The sequence below is a fragment of the Culicoides brevitarsis genome, chromosome 3 (genome assembly GCF_036172545.1).
Source record: "Culicoides brevitarsis isolate CSIRO-B50_1 chromosome 3, AGI_CSIRO_Cbre_v1, whole genome shotgun sequence".
Classification (NCBI taxonomy): domain Eukaryota; kingdom Metazoa; phylum Arthropoda; class Insecta; order Diptera; family Ceratopogonidae; genus Culicoides; species Culicoides brevitarsis.
This window is the reverse complement of record NC_087087.1, coordinates 24,707,240-24,730,495: the sequence shown is the minus strand read 5'-3', so window position 1 is coordinate 24,730,495 and position 23,256 is coordinate 24,707,240. Positions and strand designations below refer to the sequence as shown.

At 30.8% G+C, this 23,256-nt stretch overlaps 1 protein-coding gene across 1 annotated transcript; it reads right to left on the bottom strand.

Annotated features, from left to right (window-relative positions):
* Window positions 1-1,560: 1,560 nt before the first annotated feature.
* LOC134836050 (MAP kinase-activating death domain protein) lies at window positions 1,561-22,060 on the bottom strand. Its single transcript, XM_063851183.1, has 22 exons — window positions 21,892-22,060; window positions 18,440-18,724; window positions 16,033-16,391; window positions 15,479-15,950; window positions 15,316-15,424; window positions 15,006-15,258; window positions 14,799-14,922; window positions 14,356-14,388; window positions 12,614-12,708; window positions 11,491-12,556; window positions 10,705-10,947; window positions 9,723-10,319; window positions 8,910-9,269; window positions 8,620-8,844; window positions 7,678-7,782; window positions 6,940-7,458; window positions 6,604-6,876; window positions 6,072-6,159; window positions 5,931-6,010; window positions 2,924-3,002; window positions 2,818-2,864; window positions 1,561-2,528 (listed from the first exon to the last, which is right to left on the bottom strand). The coding sequence occupies exons 2-22, from the start codon at window positions 18,572-18,574 to the stop codon at window positions 1,818-1,820; spliced, it is 5,973 nt and encodes a 1,990-aa protein (XP_063707253.1). The 5' UTR covers window positions 18,575-18,724; window positions 21,892-22,060; the 3' UTR covers window positions 1,561-1,817.
* Between the last annotated feature and the right edge of the window lie 1,196 nt (window positions 22,061-23,256).

Sequence of the window (23,256 nt, the reverse complement as noted above, 5' to 3'; positions counted from 1 at the left end):
TTTGAAAAAAAAATTGACTTAATTGACTTACTTATTTACAGTAGCGATTATAAGTTTTTTGCAAAAGGCTTTTTTCATACAAAACCCTCAAAATTGGGCTCCTGTGAAAAATATTAGTTGCATCCGGAAAATTTTTTCGCTTATACGTTTTTGTTAGGCTACAGTAGGACAACATTTTTCGCTCTTACGAAAATTTTTATCTTTACGGAATTCATAGATATTTTTTTTAAATGGTCAAAAATGGTGATTTTTGTATAAAAATTGAATTTTGTTTCAAATAAACCTTCATATCTATGAAACCCGTGAAGATTAAATTTTTCTTAATAGCGAAAAATGTTGTCCTACGGTAGCCTAACAAAAACGTATAAGCGAAAAAATTTTGCGGTTGCAACTAATATTTTTCACAGGAGCCCAATTTTGAGGGTTTTGTATGAAAAAAAGCCTTTTGCAAAAAACTTATGATCACACTGAATTTAAAGACTTTGTAAGACTTTATATTTATTTTAAAGTTATTTTAAAAATTTTAATTCTTTTGAGCAAAAAAAAGCTTAAAATTAAAAAAAAATAAATAAATATGAATTAAAAATAGCTCGGATAGACCTCAAAACATTAAAAATACAAATTTTTCTCGTAAAATTCATCAAAACACCGCAAAAACTAACGCATTTAATGTATGTTAAAGTCTTAAACATGCATAGATTGAAAGTAAAAGTGTGTCAAGCAACTTTTTTTTTATAAACAGAATATTATTATTTAATAATATTTTCATAATAGATATTAAACATATTAACTCAATTTAAGATAATATTCAAATTATAATGTATGCCCCCGAAAGTATTTCATGAATCAAGACAATGATCTTTTTAAAATTTTAATACACAGGTTGCATGTCTTTTTTTATTAGCAATGCATGAATAAACCGTTTCAAGGGTGCAAATAATCGCAATGAACTTTACATATATTTACGTATATCTTGTATGAATGAAAATAACTTATCGGACAAGAATGTTTTATGTGTGTTAAGTATGGTAATTATTTGTCATAAATTTGCTCGTGGTGTCTCGTACCAAGTTCAAGTAGGCAATATTTATCAAGGAAGATGATTTTTAATATGGAAAAAACTTTAATTAAAAATCCTTCAGTTTTCTTTTTTTATGATTTTTATTATCTTCAGTTTAATTTTATTATTTTAATAATTATTATAATTTTTTCTTCTTTCATCATAAATTTTCTGCTCTGCAGTTATTACATTTAATTTTATGGATCTATCTAGTTATTTTTTTTTAAATAATAATTATTTATTATTATCATTAAGTTTTTCTTCTACATTTTATTTTTTGTTGTTCTTGGTCTATTTGATTAAACTGTTTTTTAAAACTTTAAAACGCGAAACTTAACAAAAAAAGAAAATTTTAATATTTTATGTTGAAATTATTAGTCTAGACATTTTTTTAGAGTAAATTATTATTTTTTTTTTATTAAAGCTTTTTATTTATTATCAAAAAATATCATTCATAAGTAAAATAGCTCTAAAACTATCAACATTAATATTGCATCGTTTATGTTTATTTTTTTCTTATATTTTGATCATTAACTAGACATTAACTGACTAACATGTTAATAACTTTTGAGGTTATGTTAAACAAAAATATAGATTTTTTTCTTTAAGGTTATGATTGTTGATGGCGGGAAAATAATGAAATTTGTGATAAAAAGCGTTTCGTTTTTGTTTCAAATGTACATCAGCCTGAAGTTAGCGCGCTTATGATATCTTTCTTTGTTTTCATGATATGCAAAAAAATAAATTTTTAAGATGTTTATTTCCTCGGTTGACCATTTCCACTCATGGATCCTTGTCGCGCGAGAGATCCCCTCGAGTTTGTTCGCTGTGGCGGGATAACAAACTGCGGAGCTGCCTGTGGCGTTACCACTGGAGGAACAGATGTTGCCGATATTTGTCGTTTTAGTTGGCGTGTTTCGCGTCTATCGGGAATTTGCACAGAATCGGAACGCAAAGGAACATTTCCAGTACGCGGGGGAATGGCAGGCGGAGGACCACGTGCTACTGACGTTGGCATCCCGACAGATCCTTGGGATTGGACGCGCGTTGGCAACACGGGAGCTTTCATTTTAGGCGGCTCCGGGCTGCTAACGGAAGCAGGACGTGCAGGAATGTTTGGTTTCGGCGCCGGTTGAACAGTTTGAACTTTTGTGACGATAGGGGGCGTTGCTTGGGGTGCCGGCGACGTCACAATGGGCTTGCCAACGACAGTTTGGAGCTTGCTAGCGGGTTGTTGTGGGAGATGTTGTACAGTTTTAGGAGAAGATTGCGGCGGAATTGGTTCCGTTTGGTGTTTGGGCGATGGTTGAGGAGATGCTGGAGGTTTTTCTTGCTCGACCATTTTCGGGGGAGCATTTGTTGTGATTGCTGGCGTCGTTGTAGGTCCGAATGGCAATGCTTTTTTGTTTTCTTGACCAGCCGCCAAGTAGGAAAATAGACAAAGAACCGAATAGCAAATTTGATCAGCCTGAAACCGATAGATGGCGTTTTAGAAAAATTTTCAAATTTGCAGGTTATGAACAAAAATAACATAAACTTACAAAAAACATGCACAAAACTAATAAAAATCAAATAAAAGTGGGTTTTAGGGATGGATTTTCCGTCAATTGCTTCGCAAAACTCACGGAAAACACTCTAAAAAAGCAAAGCGCCATCTCTGGAGCCTTAAAATAATTAAAAACAACGTAAAAAGTATTTTTAAATAAAAAATCTACTTGGCAACAAACAAATATTAAATAAAATTTGACATTTCTCACCATTGGTGACTTATATTTCCTCTGTACAATATGACGAGTTTTGGGATCTGTAAAAAAAATTTTAGATATTAGAAAAAATATTATTAAAAAAATAAAAATTACTCACTAAACTCCTCCAATATGAAAATTCCTCCATTATCGGGAACACTCAAAACCTTCTTAATATGATGTAATCGCACGAAAAACTGCAGAAAATAAACAAATATCAATTAAAATCGATTCTCTTTAAAAATTTTTCTTATGTAAAAAAATTTAGAGCAAAAATTTGTATTTTTTTCTTGGATTTTAAATTATTACAGTTCATGCAAACAGTCAGATTCATCATGCACACAACCTAATAAAACTAAAATAATGGAAGGAAAATTAAAAAAACGGATTTGACCACAAGCAAAGCGATGATATATGATGCAAAAATGTATACTACAACTACAACTGAATGGAAAAAACTGGGAATACTCTAAGAAAATAATGCAACAAGCGAAAAGCAGAGTTAATTTTTTGTACAGAAAAAAAGTTTTAAAAATTATATTTCAAAAATGTTTATCAAATCTCAACGTTTTTTTTTATTTTAAAATTCAAAAATGTTTTTCACAACTTTCGATCACTTGTGAGATGGTCTAAGCTTGTATTTTTTTTAAATAAAAATATTTTTTAACAACACATTTATTTAGTGTATATTTAAATATCTAATAAAAAAAATATTACAAGCGTGTAAAAATGTGCTGATATTTTTTTTAATAATTTTTTTTATGTTTTCTAATATTTTTGTGTGAAAAAAATTTTAATTGCAGGAAAAGGGATTTTGTAACTTTTGTGTAAACTTGTTTTTTTTTATATTTATTTTTTTTTTGTAATTCATGCTAATTTTCCTAATTTATTATTTTTTGTGTTTTCTAATAATTTTAGTGTATAAATGTGTGAACAAGTAAAAAATAACTAAAATAAAATTTTTAAATTATAATTCACTACATACTACTATTTATTAATTTTTATTATAATTTTTTTATTAATAATTATAATAATGTACCAATGTGAAGCTCTATAAATATAAATAAAATAATATTGTATATTAATATATATAAATATTATAGTTATATATATCATATATGATGAGTTCTAATTTCAAGCTCTTTTCAAAAAAAATAAATAAAAATATATATTTTCATGATCATGAATCAGAAAACTCAAAAATGATGATAAAAAAATAACATCCTCTCACAAATATTATTATTAATATTTTTTCCTACAATTTTTGCTCTAAATTTTCTTCTACAAATTTATGTTTTGTAGAACTACACATTTTTTTTAATGTATTCATTTTGCATTCATTACCTCAAAATCCTGCAATTTTTATATTCGATTTAGACGAAAATTCGTGATCAGCCGCGAAATAGAATAGAAAGAAAAGTAAAAATTTAAAGAAAAAACGTAAATAAAATAAACTCAAGTTTTTTTTATATATAATTTTTTTTTATACATGAGATATTTATCACTCTCTTCAAATGTTTCAAGGACCATCTCAAAAGTTACAAATAAAAAGAAAATTATTTTTTTCAGCAGCAAATTTGCTTCATAATCATGTAGAATTGATAAACAAACAAAAAAAGAAAATAACTGAAAGGATTGTCGAGAGTGTTTTAGTCTAAACTATCATAAAACTAGGTAGGTTTGTTATGAAGAAGAGTTAGAGAGAGATAAAATATTTTATATAATATATAATTAATTAATAAAAGAGGTACACAAACGATTATTATTTCAATGATAATTTAGACAAAACAGATAATTAATTGTGTAATATAAAAGACATTTTTGCCAATGATAAAACATGGAAGACATTTTATGTAATTTTGCTTTAGAACATCTTTTGAAATCATTAACAGAAGCTATTCTATTTATTATTAATTTTTAAAAAATCTCAAAAGATAATTATATATTTTTTTTAAAAAAAAAAATTATTTGTATATAAATTGCAATATTGAGGTTATGTTAAGGTATGCAATCAATATTACATTACAAATTTCAATTTTTTTCTAATAATTCATGATTTTTTTTCAGTTTTCTTAAAACAAAAACCTTCCGAGGACTACTACGGACAGCTTACAAAAAATTGAAGAACAATTTAAAAATCGGAATTTGAGTTATAGCGTTACAAAAATTGTATGGATTTAAAATTTAAATACGTTACAAAAAAAAATAAATTTTCATAAATTTTTACTTTTCATTAATTTATAGGTATATTAAACAACTTCTAGTCTTAAAAATTTTTAAACTTTCTGTACTAAAATGTACAAAACAAGAGAAAAACACATTTTTACGAATTTAAATTTTTTTCTATTCTATAGCTTCTGTTAATGATTTAAAAAAATCTTTTTAGGAAATTAATAATAAAATTATTATAATAAATTAAAAGAAAAAGAAGAAAAAAACTTAGACATTTTTTGTTTAAAAGTGAAACATAAATAAAAATAAATTTAGAGACAACATTTAGACATAAGTATATATGGGATTATATCCGTTTAGTATATAAATGCTCGTAGTAGATTAGGTGTACTGTTTAAAATTATTAGCGATATCGCATGCTATACATTATTATATTTTGGGTAATAATATATGTTTACGCCTAACTGACCGACTTTGCTTATATACATCAATATCATGCATATTATTTGTTTGTGTTTGCGTCTCATTTAGGATTTTCGTTTGCAAGTTAATTAGAATTTTAGCTCATTCATGATTTGATTGTATGAAAAATTAATAGAAATTGATTGAACATAATAATATATAATAATTATATATAATATAATATAGAAAATTACATAGAAAGAATAAATATTGAATTAATATATAATATAATAAAAAACGGGAAAAAATATATAATAAAAAAGTTTGTTTGTTTTAACATATTTTTTGCTTCTCATTAGTTAATTTTTGGTATTTTTTTAGAAAGATTTTTTTTTAGTTTGTAATCTTATATCGAGAAGGTCCTTGTAAATATTTCAACTTTTTTATTGTAGTTAGATTTTTTTTTAATTATTTTTATTTATAATAATACTATGTATAAAGGCTTGTGCATTCATTTATATGAAATATTTAAAGAAAAAAAAATTACTCACTTTGCTGTTGGCGAAAAGTAAGCCAACGCCCTCGAGACACACTTGTAGTAAGCCGCCTTCACCCGTTTCGAGATCTTGAACTAAAAGGAAATTTTTTTAATTAAAAATTTGAAGATTTTTTTCTTAAAATTTTGGATTTACCTGGAAATTCACCTCCTAGTTCAGAAGCTTGACCTGCGCAACCACTGCGCTTCATGGCATCCTTGATGCAGTTGTAGAGATCCTTGCACTAAAAAAATATTTAAAAAATGTTTTCAATGAATTTTCATGATTTTCCTGTACCTATTTTAAATTATTTTTATTAATTTTCAAAAAAAAAAAATAAATAAATAAATAAATAAATAAATCAAAGTTTTTAATTTTTTTAAAAAATAATCTGAGACAATTTGAAATAAATTTTTGATTTTCTAATTTTTTTAAATTTTTTAAATGTTTTAATTTTTTACAATTAAAATTTATCTAAAATATTTTTCTCAACTCGGAACAATTATTTTATTTTTTTTTATTAATTTTTTTTTTCAATTTAAAAAAAAAATTGAAATAAATTATTCACAATTTAATTTTTTTTTTTTATTTTTATGCATGAATTTTTATGACATTTTAACATTTTTAATGAATTTTTAAAATTATTTTAATTTAATTAATTAATTTTTTAATTTAAAAAAAATCTTACCTTTCTCGTATAATATTTGTGAAGTTGTGTTTGCTCTTTATTCCTTCGCCAAAGACACAAAACACGAGTTTTTGGAGAATATGTCATGTTCACGAGTCTTTCGTACCACCAACGTTCCACAATGGTGCCTGTGACAGATCTCAAAATCAACCCATCATCCCGCACTTCCATAAATCGCAGAGGACCCGTGGGATCAACACCTTGATTAACGGTAAAACTATGACGATGCAAAAGTCTTGAGCCCAATGGCTTCAAATCGATGTCATTTCCGTTCTAAAAATAATTTTTTTTTTATCAAAATATTTTTTTTATTTTTTCCAAAAGTAATTTTCTCACCAAATTGTTAACTTGATTCAACAAGGCATTAACTTCTTGTGCGTAAACTTGTCCAATGTGACTTTTTCCGAGCAATCTCCTCACTTTTCGCTGAATTTCCTGCTTTTGAACATTTAACATGACCAAAACTGCGGTCAAGTTGTACAACATTGTCGCCAGTAACCGATCCTCGTCATGCTCAAGTCGTTTTCTCTCCGAATCGCTTAACGATTTGTAACGTTGCATCATCTCGCCCGGTCCCTGATCCATTCCGATCATGTCGCGTTCCTGACTGACGGCATCCAGAAACGCATCTTCCCAAAATTGCATCTGATCCCACAACGTGGAGCGTTCTTTGCCCAATAAACCTTCGAAAAGATAGACACGAGGCGCATCGGGACTCGGCGAAGCTGAAGTTGGGATCATGTGACCTCCGGTGTAACGAAATCCAGCGCTTAACGAGGACTTTCCGGACCAAATGCTGCCCGAACGACCTTTTTCCTTTGGATTTGCCGACAAATTTTTCGACGATGGCAGTTGCTATGGGGAAGAAAATTCGTGTTAATGACTTAAAATGGGGGAAAATCTACTGGAGAAGGAAAATAAATTTGTCTGAATGAGATTAAATTGATACCAATTAACATCTAAAGCAACTACATTCATTATTAGGAATTGCATGACGAAAAGCGGAATATGAGAAATGTTCGGGATGATATTGATGGAAAAAATTTTTGATTGATTGCCGGAGGAGTTACTTACATTCTCATATTCGGTGTCGGAAACTGTTGAACGACACGAAATTGACGGAACCAATGTACCACCAGGCGGTAATACATCACTCGCTACTGAGATATGACTTGGAGTCTGAAGTAATTAATTATTTTTTTTGTGTCAGGGCAAGTTCATAAAATCATTTTGATGGATAATTTTCGTTAAAATACATTTTTATCGCAATTTTGGTTGATTTTTGACCAGAAATTGGCTTTAAAAAATGATTTTAGCGAAAATTATGACAGCTGTCATCAGTTAAAATTATTTTATGAACTTCAAGCCTTTGGATTAATACAATTATCAAAAATATTTCAAAATTTTTTTTACAGATTTTCAAATTCGAACACTAAATTTTACATTTTTAGGTAAAAAGTTTAATCAGTTTTTTTGTTTACAGCTCTTTGAGGTTAGAATTTTGATCAGATTTTCGTTTTCACCTCTATGAGGTTAGAATTCAGATTAGTTTTTTGTTTTCAAATCTTTGAGGTTAGAATTTTTATCAGATTTTCGTTTTTAGCTCTTTGAGGTTAGAATCTGATCAGTTTTTCGTTTTCAGCTCTTTGAGGTTAGAATTTTAATCAGATTTTCGTTTTCACCTCTATGAGGTTAGAATTCAGATTAGTTTTTTGTTTTCAAATCTTTGAGGTTAGAATTTTTATCAGATTTTCGTTTTTAGCTCTTTGAGGTTAGAATTTTGATCAGTTTTTCGTTTTCAGCTCTTTGAGGTTAGAATTTTGATCAGTTTTTCGTTTTCAGCTCTTTGAGGTTAGAATTTTGATAATTGTATCACCCTTGAGTGTTCATAGTAGAAATAGATTTTTTTTACAACAAAACTAATATTTGTGTACGTCAACTAGCGATAATTTGTCTGTTCATTCAGTGTCATAGACATCAATCATTGGATCTGAGGGCTAAACAAATCATACTTACATCTGACTCAAAAGACGTCAATTTACTCAAAAGCATATTTTTCTTCTGCGACAACATATCTTTGAACATTTCCGTCGTCGATTGATTCGCATCTGGGTCATGTTCCGACGTTCGTCGGCTAATATTGCTCACGGAACCCTTTCGTGAGGCATCCCAATGCACGGCATGTTCTGTCGGGCTTTGTGGTGATCGCAAGTTGTCTCGACTTTCCGTTGGAGAGACCGTCTAAGCAACAAATTAAGATAAAAATTAGGATTTTATCAAAAAATTTATGAAAAAATTAATCTTACCTGACTTCCATAACGACTCGAACCCATATCTGACGACATATCGGCAAGTTCTTTGCTCCAGTAATGCGTGTGAGCAACTTCCATCATCTGGAAAACGGATGCCATGCCACCAAGTCCGTTATTGAGATTCGTTTGTTCCAAGCCATGAGTTACGGCTTGTAAGCATTTGAGCATTCCCTTCCACACGGGTTTTGGAACGCAAATGTCGTCGATGTGATCGTCAGGAGCGATTTTCTTGTCTAAAGTCTTGTTCAATTTTTTGAGGACGAGCATGCGATAAGATTCGTCTTCCATTAATTTCTTCAGTCGATTGAGTTTGAGCCAACCAACGCCTTCACCGTTAAGTACTTGGTTCATTAACTAAATGAGAAAATGCGAAAAATTTAGTTTTGATCAATTTTTTGGATGCCAAAATGTACGACTATCCAATGCTTTGAAATTCTTTAAAAGCAACTTTGAGGTTAGAAACAAAATTAATTTTTTTAAAAATATCAATTTTAAGGTAGAATGAAGTCACAAATATCGAAAATTTTGAAAAAATAATTTTTTTAAATTGTTTTTTGAAAACAATTTGTTGCCCATGAGTCCGGTTCAATTTAGACTTTTTTCAGCTTAATTTTTGATTCCGCATATAAAAATTGTTTCAAGACCAGATTTTGGAAAAATTTTCATTGAAATCTTTAAATTTTCTATAAAATTTCCTTTTTAATGATCAAACACGTGCTCAACGATCAACATCTCCGGATAGTCGATTTTTAGCATCCATTTAGTAACGCTCAAATTTTGGCGCGAAAATCATCAAAAACTACTTACATCATTCAAGAAAGCCTGATTTTCCGAATTACTGCTCGTTCTTTCGGCATTCTGCTGTCTTGTGAAATCCTCTTGCGTCTGTTTCGGTCCCGCATGTTTTATCAACGGATTTCTCTCGACCAATCCCTTGCGACTTGGGAACGGATCAAAGCCCAGTATCTTTCCTGATTGCTTTTGTGGCTGTTGTTGTTGCTGTTGATATTGCGCCTGCTGTTGTTGTTGCTGTGACGATTTGTTGCCAAAAAGTCCCGAAAACATACTCGATGTCGATTGCGTAAGACCCGTAATGTCGCTCGTGAATGACGAGAAAAAGTGCCCGCTTGTCGTACTTTGATTCGTGGCGACAGTCGTTGAAGTTTCTTGTGGCGGACGTTTTTGCATTGCGGTCGGAGATTGAACTCCGCCTTCGGATTCGATGAGAATGAGACCTTTTTTGACGGCAGCTTCTTTGGCGGTTTTGGTTAAATCGCCCAGCGTGGATTTCGAGACGTACGAAAGATCTTCCAAGTTTTTCTTGCCAACGTCAGCGGCTTGTTTGGAAGCTTCGAGAGCGTGCTTGGATGCTTCTTCGGCAGCCTTTTTAGCGTGAAGTGTCAACTGTTTTAAGGAACAAAATTAAAAATTAGTTGAAAATTTTGAATTTTTCGTGAAAAATGACAAAAATCAAGCTACTACATCAAAAAAACAACAACAAACCTGCTCAATTTGAACTTTTTCCTCATGCAATTTTTCCTTGGCGTTGTGAATAGTCTGTGAATGTTTTTTTTTTGTTTGTTTGTGTTTCATGTCAGAGAGGAAGATGAAAATTACAACAGCAAGAATTTCATGAAAATTCACATCAAAAATTTTTTTTTTTTACAAATTTTGCATTGAGAATTTTTTTCATGCGTTCTCAATACAAAATTTTCTCTTTTTAAGACATCAATTAAGACACCAATTAAATTCAAATAGAAAATTTTCTCTTTTCAGAGATTTTTCATACCTTATCCATGTGTGCGAGTAATCCTTCTTGACTTCCTTGGCGGGTTGTTTCTTTCACCAATTCTTTTGCTGTGCTAGCGAATGCTTCAAAGAGGGAACTTTGGGAATTTTGACGCTGTGTTCCTGCTGAGCCTAATGACGGATGATGGCTGCTTCCAGATCCCGCAGAGCCCGAGCTCGAAGTTCGTGCGAGAACATTTCCGACGCTTGTTTGGCGGGAAAGACCTGGACTGAGGGGAGGAAGCTGCAAAAAAATTGAAGAAAAATTAGTTTTTTGTTCATTTGTTTTTTTTTTGTAATTTTTTGAGAAAATTTTGAAAATTTTTGTGAAATTTAAATTTTTTTATTTAATTTTGAAAAAATTTTACACTAAAAATTATTTTATTTTTTTTTTTAATTTCCTTTTTAATTTAATTTTTTTTTATTTTTGATATAAATTTCAACATTTTTTTTTCAAAATAGCAAAATTTCTCTCAAATTTTTTTTTTTCAAAATTCCTCTTTTAAAATATCTTTAATTTTTCAATTTTTATAAATCTTTAAAAATTTTAAGCTTTCTAATTTTTCTTTTAAAAATTCTGATAAATTTAAAATTTTAATCCAACTTTTATTTTTTTTACTCTAAATTTTTGAATTTTTTAAAATTTAATTTTTGACGACTGAAACTTAAGCAAATTTTAAGTAATTTTTTTTTTATTTTTTGAAAAAATTCTGTTTTTGAATAAAAAAAATTCTCTAAATTTTAGGAAACTTAATATTTTTAAGTATTTTTTCAGAAATTAACTTACCGGAGCCTTCATCACTCGACTACTGCTTCGAGTCTCTTCCATGAGATTCTCCTTGGAAATTATCGTTTTCGGAGTCGTCGTCGAATTCGAATCCGATTCATTCTCAAAACTGCCTTCTTTGTCATTTCCGCGTCCCGACAACACCGTTTGACTCCTCGTCTGCGGATTATACTCAATTTCCGAGTCGCGATCAAACGTGGGCGAACTCAAATCAGAACGACTTGAAGTCGACGATGCCGGCGAATCAGGTCTTTCTTGATCCGAGTCACCGCCACGTGGTCTCATGCCCTCCGGATACAGCAGCGCCTTCGGCGGATGATACACGAGTTTCGTATCAATGTTCGACGACAACGAAATCGGCACGTAATGCTTGTGCGGCTGATTCGGATTCATAATGACGTCATGCACGCTCGGCGAGAGATCTGACGAAACCATTTCCGAGACAAAATCACTCAGCGACGAATACGATGAACTTGTGCTTTCGCCATTTTCCGAATCGGAGCCACTTTCGTCCGTGGGTTGGCCGTCCCATTGCGTCATGCTGCGTAACGCACCATTTAAGGAACTTCCATCGTCCCACACGGAAAATCTGATGGGGGTCAATTGATGCGCAAACCACTTGGGCTTGTCACCAACTTGATTCGGATCAGCAATTCCGGTTTGAACGCGCAGAAAAGCGACGTTCGTTGGAGTCAAAGACCATTCAGCAAGGAACTCTACAGCTTGAGTTTTGGCAAATTTACTAAGGAAAACTGACGCTCGTGGACGAGAACGCAAAAAACTGTTGATTTGGAATGCCACAACGGGACGCGGATAGAGCCTTAAGGTTCTCGTGTGTTCCGAAAAGTTGGCTAGAGTATTTTGTGAGTTGAAAAATCGAACCATGGCAACTCGAGTTGCAATATCTACGGAATCCACGTCATTTCCGAAGACAAAAGGACTCATTTGAGGCGGTTGTCCTATTGGACTGGGCTGTCGAGGAGTTCCAGCAATGCCCGAGAATGAACTACGAGCACTATTATTCGCAGAACCAGGTTGCGAGAACGCCAATTGAGCAGGTTGTAAACTAAGGAACAAAATTTCAGATGAAATATTTTCAAACTTTTGCCTAAAAAAAACTCACTTCAATTGTTGCGCTCCACCTAATCCATCACGATATGACGGCAAAAGCTGTTGATTTGCCACAGAATTTACCCCATTGTTCATTGAACTCAATGCCTTCATATTTTCACATTTTTTTTTTATAAGAAACGAGAGAAAATAAGAGAAAAAGAAAATATGTCAGATATGATAAATATAAAATATGCATCAATCTAAGCTCGAATATATGATACAAGAAAACGAGAACTCATAAAACTCAAAAGGATGAACAAACCATTTCAATATGGGTATGTCTGTGCATGCTGTGAAAATAAATTAAACTACAATCATTGGTGTTCAGTTTTACTCTAAACTTGTGAGAAAAAATAATAACGTTATAAAAGACTGTCAATTACGTCGGTTTGTGCTCAAGCATGCATAAAAGTTTAATATAAAAAAAATATGGGATTCATTTGTGGCAACACACAAACAAGGTTGCGAGTGAATGGAAGGATTAAAGTGAAAACTGAAATGTAAACATTTTAAAGCTTAGTAGAAATATTTTTCCTTTTAGAATTCTTGGAGACTATTTTTTTAATTCAAATTTGTAATAGAATTTTAAAGGTCCACACATGTTAATTTTTAGTATCAACTTAAGAGGCTTAAGTGTTTCGACTTAAGTTTTTTTTTTATTTTTCTCGAATATTGAGGACTTCAGAACGTTTATGCAGCAGTCAGAAATTTATTTTCTCAAATCTATATTCATTATTATTCATTATCATGTAGTTACTTTTGTCTCTAAGATCATCATGTTCCTTGTCTTAAAATTATTATTTTAAAATAAAAATTAATAAAAATACAAAACTAACATTTTTAGTTTTTTCAAAAATAAATCCATTTACTTCCATTTTCGTTAAGAGAACAGATTTTTAATTTCTCTTAGCATTCCCTATATCATCATGAAGTTATTTTTGTCTCTAAGATCATCATGTTCCTTGTCTTATATAGGTAGTTTCTAAATCCATTTACGAAGTTCGTATTTCCGTCATTAAAATACATCCACAATTTGTGGACAGGACTTTATACCAATTGTATTTCTTTGTCCTACTTATTTTCGTGAATTGTTCTTTTTTTTATATTTTTTTATCTGTTCTCTAATTATCAAATTTAAGTTTTAAACCTTTGAGTTCATAACATGTCTTTATAACAAAAATGTCACTTGCCATAGCGTTGTTTAGTTTTGGTAGCTGTTCGGTAATGAAACTTCATTCATAATAAAATTTATTTGTTTTTGGGAGAGAGTTAGTGCTTTCTTTTATAGTTGTAAGTGCAGTTTTTTAGTTATTCCTCCTTTTTTATGATGGTTTAATTTTTTCATTTGCTTCTTTATGATCTGTTGTAAGGCGATGTTCAACAAGTTGCTATTAATATTATGTCTTTTAACGCTTAAAATATTGAATATTGGAAGTTTGAAAAAGTATGTCTTATTACTTGATTGTATCCATCCAGAAATAAAATTGAGTTGAATTATTCAGTTTAAATCAAACATTCGCCATTTTGAATTTTCAATCGCCATAAAAAATCTTAACGATTCTCTGTAGTATAGAACTTAACTTAAGCACTCTTAAGTTTCTTGTAAACATGTTTGCCCTTTCAAAAAAAAACTTCCTTGTCCGTATGTTACCACCTTTGATTGATTTCAAGCAAAAATTACACAAAAGCATAAGAAACTAAAAAATAAAATGCAAAATTAAGTAATTTGTAATGTTTTTTTTTGATATTTACACCAGCTCCATTTTGGTCCATCAGATGCATTGCCTTGGAATTTTTTATTTTTCATTAAATTTTTTTGTTTGTTCATTTGGGTGTGAGTAGTGAGTTTAGTTGGAGGTTGGTGGAAATTTGCAATTGTAATTTGAAATTTTTTGTGACACGATTAGCGATAGATTTGATAGAGAAAAAAAAGAAGGAAAGAATAATAATTAAAAATATAGAACACTGAGATGTTTAAATTTTGATGTTGAATTAATTAATTAGATGTCAAAATGTTGGTTTCTTGTGCAAAAATTAATTATTTTTTGGTTGTTTTTTGAGATGTCGAAAAATTATCTTTTAATCAAGACAAACTGAGTTAGAAAAGATGATCACATTGAGATGTTAGGCGAAAAAACTTTGTGATTGATCCAAAAAAAAGGCAAAAAACGTTAAATTTAATTTTTAAAAATTACCTGTTTAAGATGATTTTTCAGAATTGTCCCTTCCGGCTCAGGCAACGCTGGAATTTCTTCACCGCCGGGAGGAGCCATTAACTTGTTAGAGTCCAAATCGACGAGCCAAATGTCGTTTGGTAGTCTAAACATGTGAAGAAAGAAAAATGTTTGAGGATTAATTTTTTTGTTCTTTGATATTAAAAAAAAAAATGAAGAAAAGTTTACCTAAAATTCTTCTTGTACATAAGGAACGACGCAGGTAATCCGATGATAAATGGCGTTGGCGCAAGTAACAATTGCTCGGCACTTCCCATGCACGTCGGTAGAAGCGGGATTATGGGAAACATGTACTCTAATGGATAGATTAACTGAACAAAGGCTATCACAGACATCGATAGGGCGTTGTAATCACGCGACTGTATGATAATCTTATTTTCTAGCAACATTAACGTCAGAACTTTCAGACATGTATCGACACCTGACACGAAAAAAAAGTTTAAATTTATGCGAATTTTCTAAAAATAGGTTTACTTACCGAGTAATTCTAGTGGAAGATGCAAAGGAAAGTCGACGAGAGTGAAACGTGTGTGGTCCGGCAACGCAAATAGCAACGGTTCATGTACCGTTGGCGATAATGCTTCAAGCTGAAATCGGAAATTATTAAAAATTTAATTAAAATTGATTTTTTAAAGACTTACTTCAACTCTGGTTGATCCTGGAATCGGCACAGGACTCGAAAGCAGTCGCAGAATCCACGTTTCAATCTCTTTGACGTCATGAATCACGATGCTTGAAGTATTGGCGGTCGCCTGATTTGTCAACACGGTCCATACGCTGTCGCGGCACGGATGTTTCGAGCCTCCAACTCGTCTCGGGCTCGATGATTCGTGACACGCGTCAATTAATTTCTTCAAAATGTACAAACATTCGCGGAATGTCGAGAAAAAGGGGTGATGCGAGATGATACAAAGCGACGTCAAGCTATGATTTCGTACTTTGTTCCGTCTCCGCGATGCCCGTGGCGATGGCGAATGACTTCCGCCCGATTCAGAGTCGGGATGTGTTACACCAAGCCGCGGAACTGCTTGCGGCGGCGGATCTGAATCCCTTCGACTGCTTGGTACATCGCGATCTGAGTCACTAGGCGCCCCCACATTGCTCCGATGATCGCTAGAAGAGTTCAAAAGGCCATAGCTAAATAATCGAAATGTCGTCGTTGAGACAAATCTCCGTAGAAAATCGCAAAAATTACCTCGAAAATGCCGAATCCGAACTTTTATCCATACTCTTCCGCCACGATTCGCGTCGAAAATTTGAACTGCGTCGACCACGTGTTGCTGGAACGCCCGTTGGATGCCCAGACCCACTTGAACTGTTGTTGTGATATTTTTCCACGGGTCTGTAAAAGTTGATGCAGATCCCAAAACGCGTCTTTCCCGAATCCTTATCCGTGAGTTGGAACACGAACGATGAGGCATCACGTATAGCGGCGCCCGTACGACGTGGTCCGACACTCACACACCCCTCGGGCTGACAAAAGTAGACCATGTCGAGGGGCAGGGGAAAATCCGCATGATCTGTCGGTGGATAACGACGCAGCAACTCCGGAATCTGCGAAAGAGATAATTTATGCCACAAACATGATTTTTATTGTCAACAACGCATGTAGACAAGCCGATTACGTGGGCGTCAAAACAATTTTCTTTGTTAATTGAGACTACGTTCGCTTTTACGATGACACGTAAGCAAACAAAAAAAAAGAACGAGGCGAAGAGGAAAACAAAATGATACAAATTGTTCGGAGAAATGATCAAATTATTGCTCTTGATGAAAAAAAGGGCAAACTCTTAATGATACAAAAGAATTAACGAACGAAATTCGATAAAGTTCAGAAAACGAAGCTTATCAAGTGTGTTATCGTTAACCGAGAATGAAGCTAATTTAAGACAAAAATAATGAAAAAAGTAATCGTTAAAAATTTTCATCCCAATGCACATTTGGATTTTTCTAACCAGTTCATGCTTTACTAATTTATATTTCACATTTTTAACCCAGTTTACATTTTGTTAAACCTTTTCAAATTTATCCCAGTGCCCATTTTGAATTTTCAACCCAATGCACATTTTAAAAATTATTTGATATTATTAAAGAAAAATTTCGAATCAGTCTATGAATATGTGAACTACTTAGTTTCACTTTTTACCAACTGAACATTTTTTTGAAACCCAGTGCACATTTTAAAAATCTTCCCAATGCATATTCTATAATTTCGACCCAGTTTACATTTTTAATTCTTGTCCCACAATTGTCTAAATTAAATCTACTCCACATTTTTTAACATATCCCAATGTGCATATTATCTTTTTGTCCCAGTGCACAATTTTTTTTTCTTCGATATTTTTGAAAAATATTCAAAGACAGACACGTGTAAAAACGCCTTAAACAATTTCTCATCGAAAAATACTTTTAAAAAAATGAAGAAATAACAAGGATAAAAACAAATTGAATTACTTATCAAACGATTTTATCAGTCTTCAAGTGGATAACCTTGCTTTGAAAGATGATGCTCATTTGTTTCTTACTTTCCCATTCCCTTTTTATCTCTCATTTTCAACTTTTTAATAATGGATGAAAAAAGTTTTTAATTGATGATAATCCGTCATAACTCATCTATCATAAATCGAGTGCCCATAATTTTTGATTTATATGCATACCATTGAAATTAATTGCCATTTACGTTACAAGGTCAAATTTTCCAATCAACAAACACACAAATATAATTGTTTGCTTTTCTGTCGGGATGGTGCCTTTTTTCGTTTGAATTTTTTTTAGTGATGTCAATAGATTGACGCATTTCAATGTCAGATGGAATGACATTTAACCTTTGTTCCATCGCATCAAATAAAATTAAATTTGATGGAAATGGGATTGAAAAAGATACCGGGAAATGAACAATTTTAATGCGATAGAAGTTTTGATAAGCTGATGAGATTTTCATGGACAATTTTTTAGTTTTTCACAAATTTTTTTTAAGAAAAATTTTCCATAATTATTTAGAATTTAATTTACTCACAAAATTAATAAAAATGTGAAAAATATTAAAATTTTCCTATAAATTTTCATGCTTTCCCAACTTTTTCCTCAAGTTTTCTTTAAGTTTCTAAATTTTTTATAGTTTTTCCATGAATTTTTCTCATTTTTCATCAAAATATAAAATTTTCTAATTAATTTTCGATTATCCAAATTTCCGAAAACTTTGAGTATTTTAAGATTTTCCTAATTTTTATTATAAAAGTTTTTAAATTTCTTAAAATTTGTAGACTAAATTAGACAGAATTTTTAAAAATTTTCTCAATATTTAGTATAATTTTTTAGTTTTTCAAATTTTCCCGAGTTTTTCCATAGATTTTCCATAGTTTTTCCGAATTTTCCATAGTTTTTCCGAATTTTCCTTGATTTTTCAAGAGACCTTATTTTTTTCGTAGAAAAATTTTCAAATGAAGCATTTTACTCATCATTAGAAGGATAAAGTTTTTTTATTCAAGAATTTTCTCTTAAATAACCTTTTCTTTTCGAAGAAATGTTTATTATTCATACACAAGCTGCTATTTTTTTTTCCTTTTCAATCATATCACTTAATTAAAAAATTTCAAACTCACCTGTACGGGAGGCGGTCCCGATGCCGATGTCGTACTCGTCGAACTTGGTCTAGGAACTGTGTTTGATCGGGCACCAACAATTGCCAGATAGTCTATTAGCCGGGGACAGAGTGACTGACGTTGTTGTTCTGCCATGATTGTTTAGCGATTTAGATTTTTTTTATTATTATTACTTAATGTATTAGTTTCTTCTTAGATGAGTTTTTTATTCGGTCTGTCGCCTTTCATCATATTCAATTAGTTTCATAAACAACGAGACATATTGTTGCGCTGCGTTATCATGCTCTGAAATGAAGAAAAAAAAGTATGAAAGAAAATGTAATCTTTTATAATGCTCTTTTTTATCTTCGTCGTCATGAACGGAAAAAAATAATGGAAAATATGTATTCATGTGCTCGGATTTTTCCATTGACACGTCGACAGTGAAAGGAATTTAATCTCCTCTAAAAAAAACTAGATCGACCTCTAAGTTTTTAAAACTATTATTTTTGTTCGAGGAAATCGAGGAAGAAGAAGTGTGATACAATGCATTTAATGTTCTTAGATGATAAAAAGAAGCTAAAAATAGAAAAGCACAAAGGTAATTAGATAATAATTTTAATTACGTTGCAAGTTGAAGCATTGTTAAAAGCTTTGTTAAATTTAATTACTGTGTCATAATGTATCGTTTTGCTATCCTTAGGCAATTGTTAGTTGAAATGATGTTTTTATTTTATGAAGAATTATTTTTTTTTATTTTTTTCATCTTCTTTAATAAATTTAAAGAGTTTGAAATATTTAATTTATAATTTTTAAAATTTTACAATAAAAATTGAAGTTTCTTACGATTTTTTTTAAATTTAATTCAAAATTTTCATTAAAATTTTATTGTAAAAAAATTATTTTAATGAATAAAAAAATTATTAAGTAAATCAGTAAAAATTTAAAAAATTTTGAATAATTTTGTTTTTAGATTTTTTAAAAATCGTAAAATAATTCAAAAAAAAAAAATATTTTTTTTACAAAATTTGTCTAAAAATTGATTTTTATTAAAAAAAATTACAATTAATATTGAATTTCTTTAAAAATACTGAAAAAATAATTAAAGTATTTTTTTATTAAATTAATATTTAAAATATTTTTCAATATCATCTGAGTAACCTTTGAAAATAAAAATCATTCCATAGAAAAAAAATCAGCTGTATCTAAATTTTCTTCAAATATAAAAATTAAAAAATGATATTTTCAATTGGAGGCTTCGTTCTACAACTTTGGATGGTCGCATTGTAAGCTTCTTAAATTTAATATTATTTTTATATTTTATAAAAATTACTTTAAATTAACATTTCAGATGCAGTGTTAGTATTTTGGTACTTTTGGGTGTCGTTCAACGCAAAACCGTTAAAAAATATCTCAATAAATTGATGAACAAAGCTTCGAATATTGCTCCTAATGGTGTCGTTCAAAGAGATCGAAGTGACTGAATAAACACGAACCATATTTAGCGTTTGATGAGATTAGTGGATTCCGAGAAAAGTAAAGAGAAGAAAGAGAAAAATAAGACCGGAACAAATAAATATTTCATATTCTTAATCTAAGCCTAAATTATCTTTTGAATACATTTATTTACATTGTGATGTTGTGAAATCCTAACCGGATCGGATGAATTTATATTTGCGGAAATTCATCTTTATGCGGTGGTTTGGTATGAGATGAATTTTACTTCTGTGTACTTTCAGGAATTTTATTTAAGGCATTTACGACGAGAATTTACTTTTATGGACTTAAATTTTACTGTTGGAGTCTAAAGTTTGCAGAAAATCCACAAAAATTGATATTCAGCGCCATCTATGGTCAAAATAGTCGGAAAATAGAGATTCAAATTTTGCTTTTAAAAAAATCTCTCAGTTTTTCAAGAAATCTTAAAGAATGATACTCAGCGCCATCTTGAGTTAAAATTTTAAAATTTGAATGAAGGAAAATTAGGAAAGTCGAAAGAATAAAATTAAAGTTAAAAGATTTTTTATGAAAAATAAAAGTCAGGAAAATAGGTTTTTTATATCCAACGCCATCTAGTGGAAAAATTTCAGAAGATTACAGAAAATTAGTTAGGAAAGAAATCTCTTAAGTTTCATCTTTTTAAGACTCCAGTTTTACTCTTAGGCTTAATTTTATAAAACCTAAATGAATTAATACTCAGCGCCATCTACATATAAAAGTTCAAAATATTTAAAAAGTAAACGCCATCTAGTGTCAAAATCTACTTTTAACTTAATTTCAAAGAAAAGCAAAAAGAAAGTCTTCTTTTTTTTGCTTGTAGAAAACGTCAAAAAATTGATTTTTCTGAAATAATTGAAGAAAAGTCTTTTCTTTGATATATTTTAAGGTTAAGCGCCATCTAGTGTCTAAATTTTAAAAATAAATTATTAAAAGAAATCTTATAAAAACTAGATAAAATTCAACCCTTCAACACCTCAAATTCTTCCACTTTTCTTTACAAGGCAATTCCATCACGAAAACAAGTAAACTAAAAGCAAATTTCAACATAACTTGACAAAGGTTACCTTTACCTTTCCTTCAATCCCGTAGACAGAAAAGTTAATTTTCATATATATTTACATTCCTCCGCATCCTCAAAGCAAAGCAATGGAAAATTCCCTTCAGGACATTTCCTAGAAATCACGTTTGTCCTTGCCATGCGACCTTTCTCAACACTCGAGTGACTTTCGAAATTCATAAATTTTGTCATGTCAGGAAAAAAGTTTAATATTAATAAAATAATGGAATGTCGAAATAAATTCCTGTTCACATTATTGACAAATCCTTGTATATATGATACCGAAAAAAAAAATGATGACGCCTGTTGCGCGTGCCTATTCAACCAAAAACCACTTAGGCATTAGGCAATCATTCGCACCGAAAAAAAAAATAACGGGACAAAACTCATCTCATCGAACGAATGGAATTCAAAGGATTATCGTCTGCTAAACGAATGGCACAGGTCACCAAACTCAACAACCCAATTAAATTACGTGGCGCGGTGTCTACTAACGAGTAATTTCAAGTGAACAACATTAAAAGCAGCCACGTAATGTGATAAGAACGTTTATAAATGTAAAACCACACTGCATAAATTTAAAAAGCTGATATTACTTTTCTCTACGGTAGGTTTGCTTGCTTTTGACACATATTTTGTTTCAACGTAGAATTTTTTTTTTCGCAGAACGAGTGACGACGACGACGTAAATGCATGTGTCGTATGTCTGTACGGGAAACTGGAGTACGATAAGTGAAATATCGATTTTTCCCTGGTTTTCTCCATGTTGGAAAAAATTGAAGGTTACATGATTTTCGAGTTTTTCATCTCATCAAAATCATTTTTTTAATCCAAACCAAGCAAATTTTGACATATTTTCATTATTTTTCGCGAAAAATCTTGGAAACATCGATAATTTTCAGGAAAATTTACTCACCACCCATGAAACGTCATTGGAAAATTTTTTCACTTATGCTATTTTCTTGTTAAAAACTACTATTTAACGTTAATTTTTATGATTTCTAAACGCACTTTAGTTTTGTCTAAAATTATTTCGTTAAAATTTGATAATTTTGAGTCCAAAAAGGTGTTTTTTGTAGTTTTACATTTTTTCCTTAGTTGTCTAGCATTTTTTTTTATTGGAATTTTTTCACACACTAAGTCTTAATTCTAACACTGTTACTGCTCGACTGATAACAATTTCTATGAGGCACGACAATAAATACGAAAAATTCGGGTGGTTAAAAGACCTGCGCAACAGTTTTCTCTTTTTCACGAAAACGCACATGGTTTTTCCGAAAGTCGCTCTGTTTATGTCGCAAAGTTCTCTGTTTATGTCCTTATCACTGTATGAATGTGGCGTCGATTACAGAGAGGAGGTGAGAATGTTTACAAGTGGAAAGAGAGGAATTTTACGGAAAAAAATAACGGATGATGAGGTGATTTGACGGTTAGTTGATTTTCTTATGAAAACTTATTGTTTTATTTCGAAATTTAGAATCAAACCAGAGTCTTCCAGATGGATGAGGTTTGAAAAAATTGACGACAAAAAAGGAGGGGAAATAAATAACTGACCAAGAGTACACATCAGTGAAATTTAACATTTCTTCGAAAAAATATGGCTTGAGTACTTTGATGGTTTTGTGTTAGTTAGGCCTAAAGTAATCGAAAAAACCTAAATTTTAAATTCTGGAATAAGCTTTAGTGTTTGTAGGCACTTTTAGTTTAGTTGGGTATGTCAAAGAAAGTACTCGAAAAAAATTTTTGCCGCAAATTACTCACTAAAAAAATGTGTAAAATCTAAAATTTTACTCAAAGATCATTTCAGAATTTTCATCGAAAATTTAGGTTTTTTCTAATTTTTGATTTTTTTAAGCAAATTGAAAACGTTTTGCTAACTCGAATACGAAATGAAATTGAATATTTTCCTGATTTTTAAGCTTCAAAAAAGAAAGGTCCTGAAATAAGATGAAGAGACTTATTCAAAAAGCTCGCTTAGTGACAGTCCCAAATTTAGAGTCAAAAGAAGAAAAAAATGATTCACGATTAAAAAATTTTCTTCAATTTAGAGCGTTTTTGCCTAATCACTCGAAAGTTGGGAATTTTTTGGAACATAATAAGTTTATAAGCTTTTTTTCTGCAAAAAACCTTGTCAAATCCTTTCAAAAATTCAGCAGAATTTACTTGGTATATTTTTTTGAAACTTGACAGAAAATTACTCTGTTTGAAAAGGATTTTAAACAGTAATCTTGCTGAACCACTTCTTAAATTCTCATGTTAAAACATCATAAAATAGTTCAAA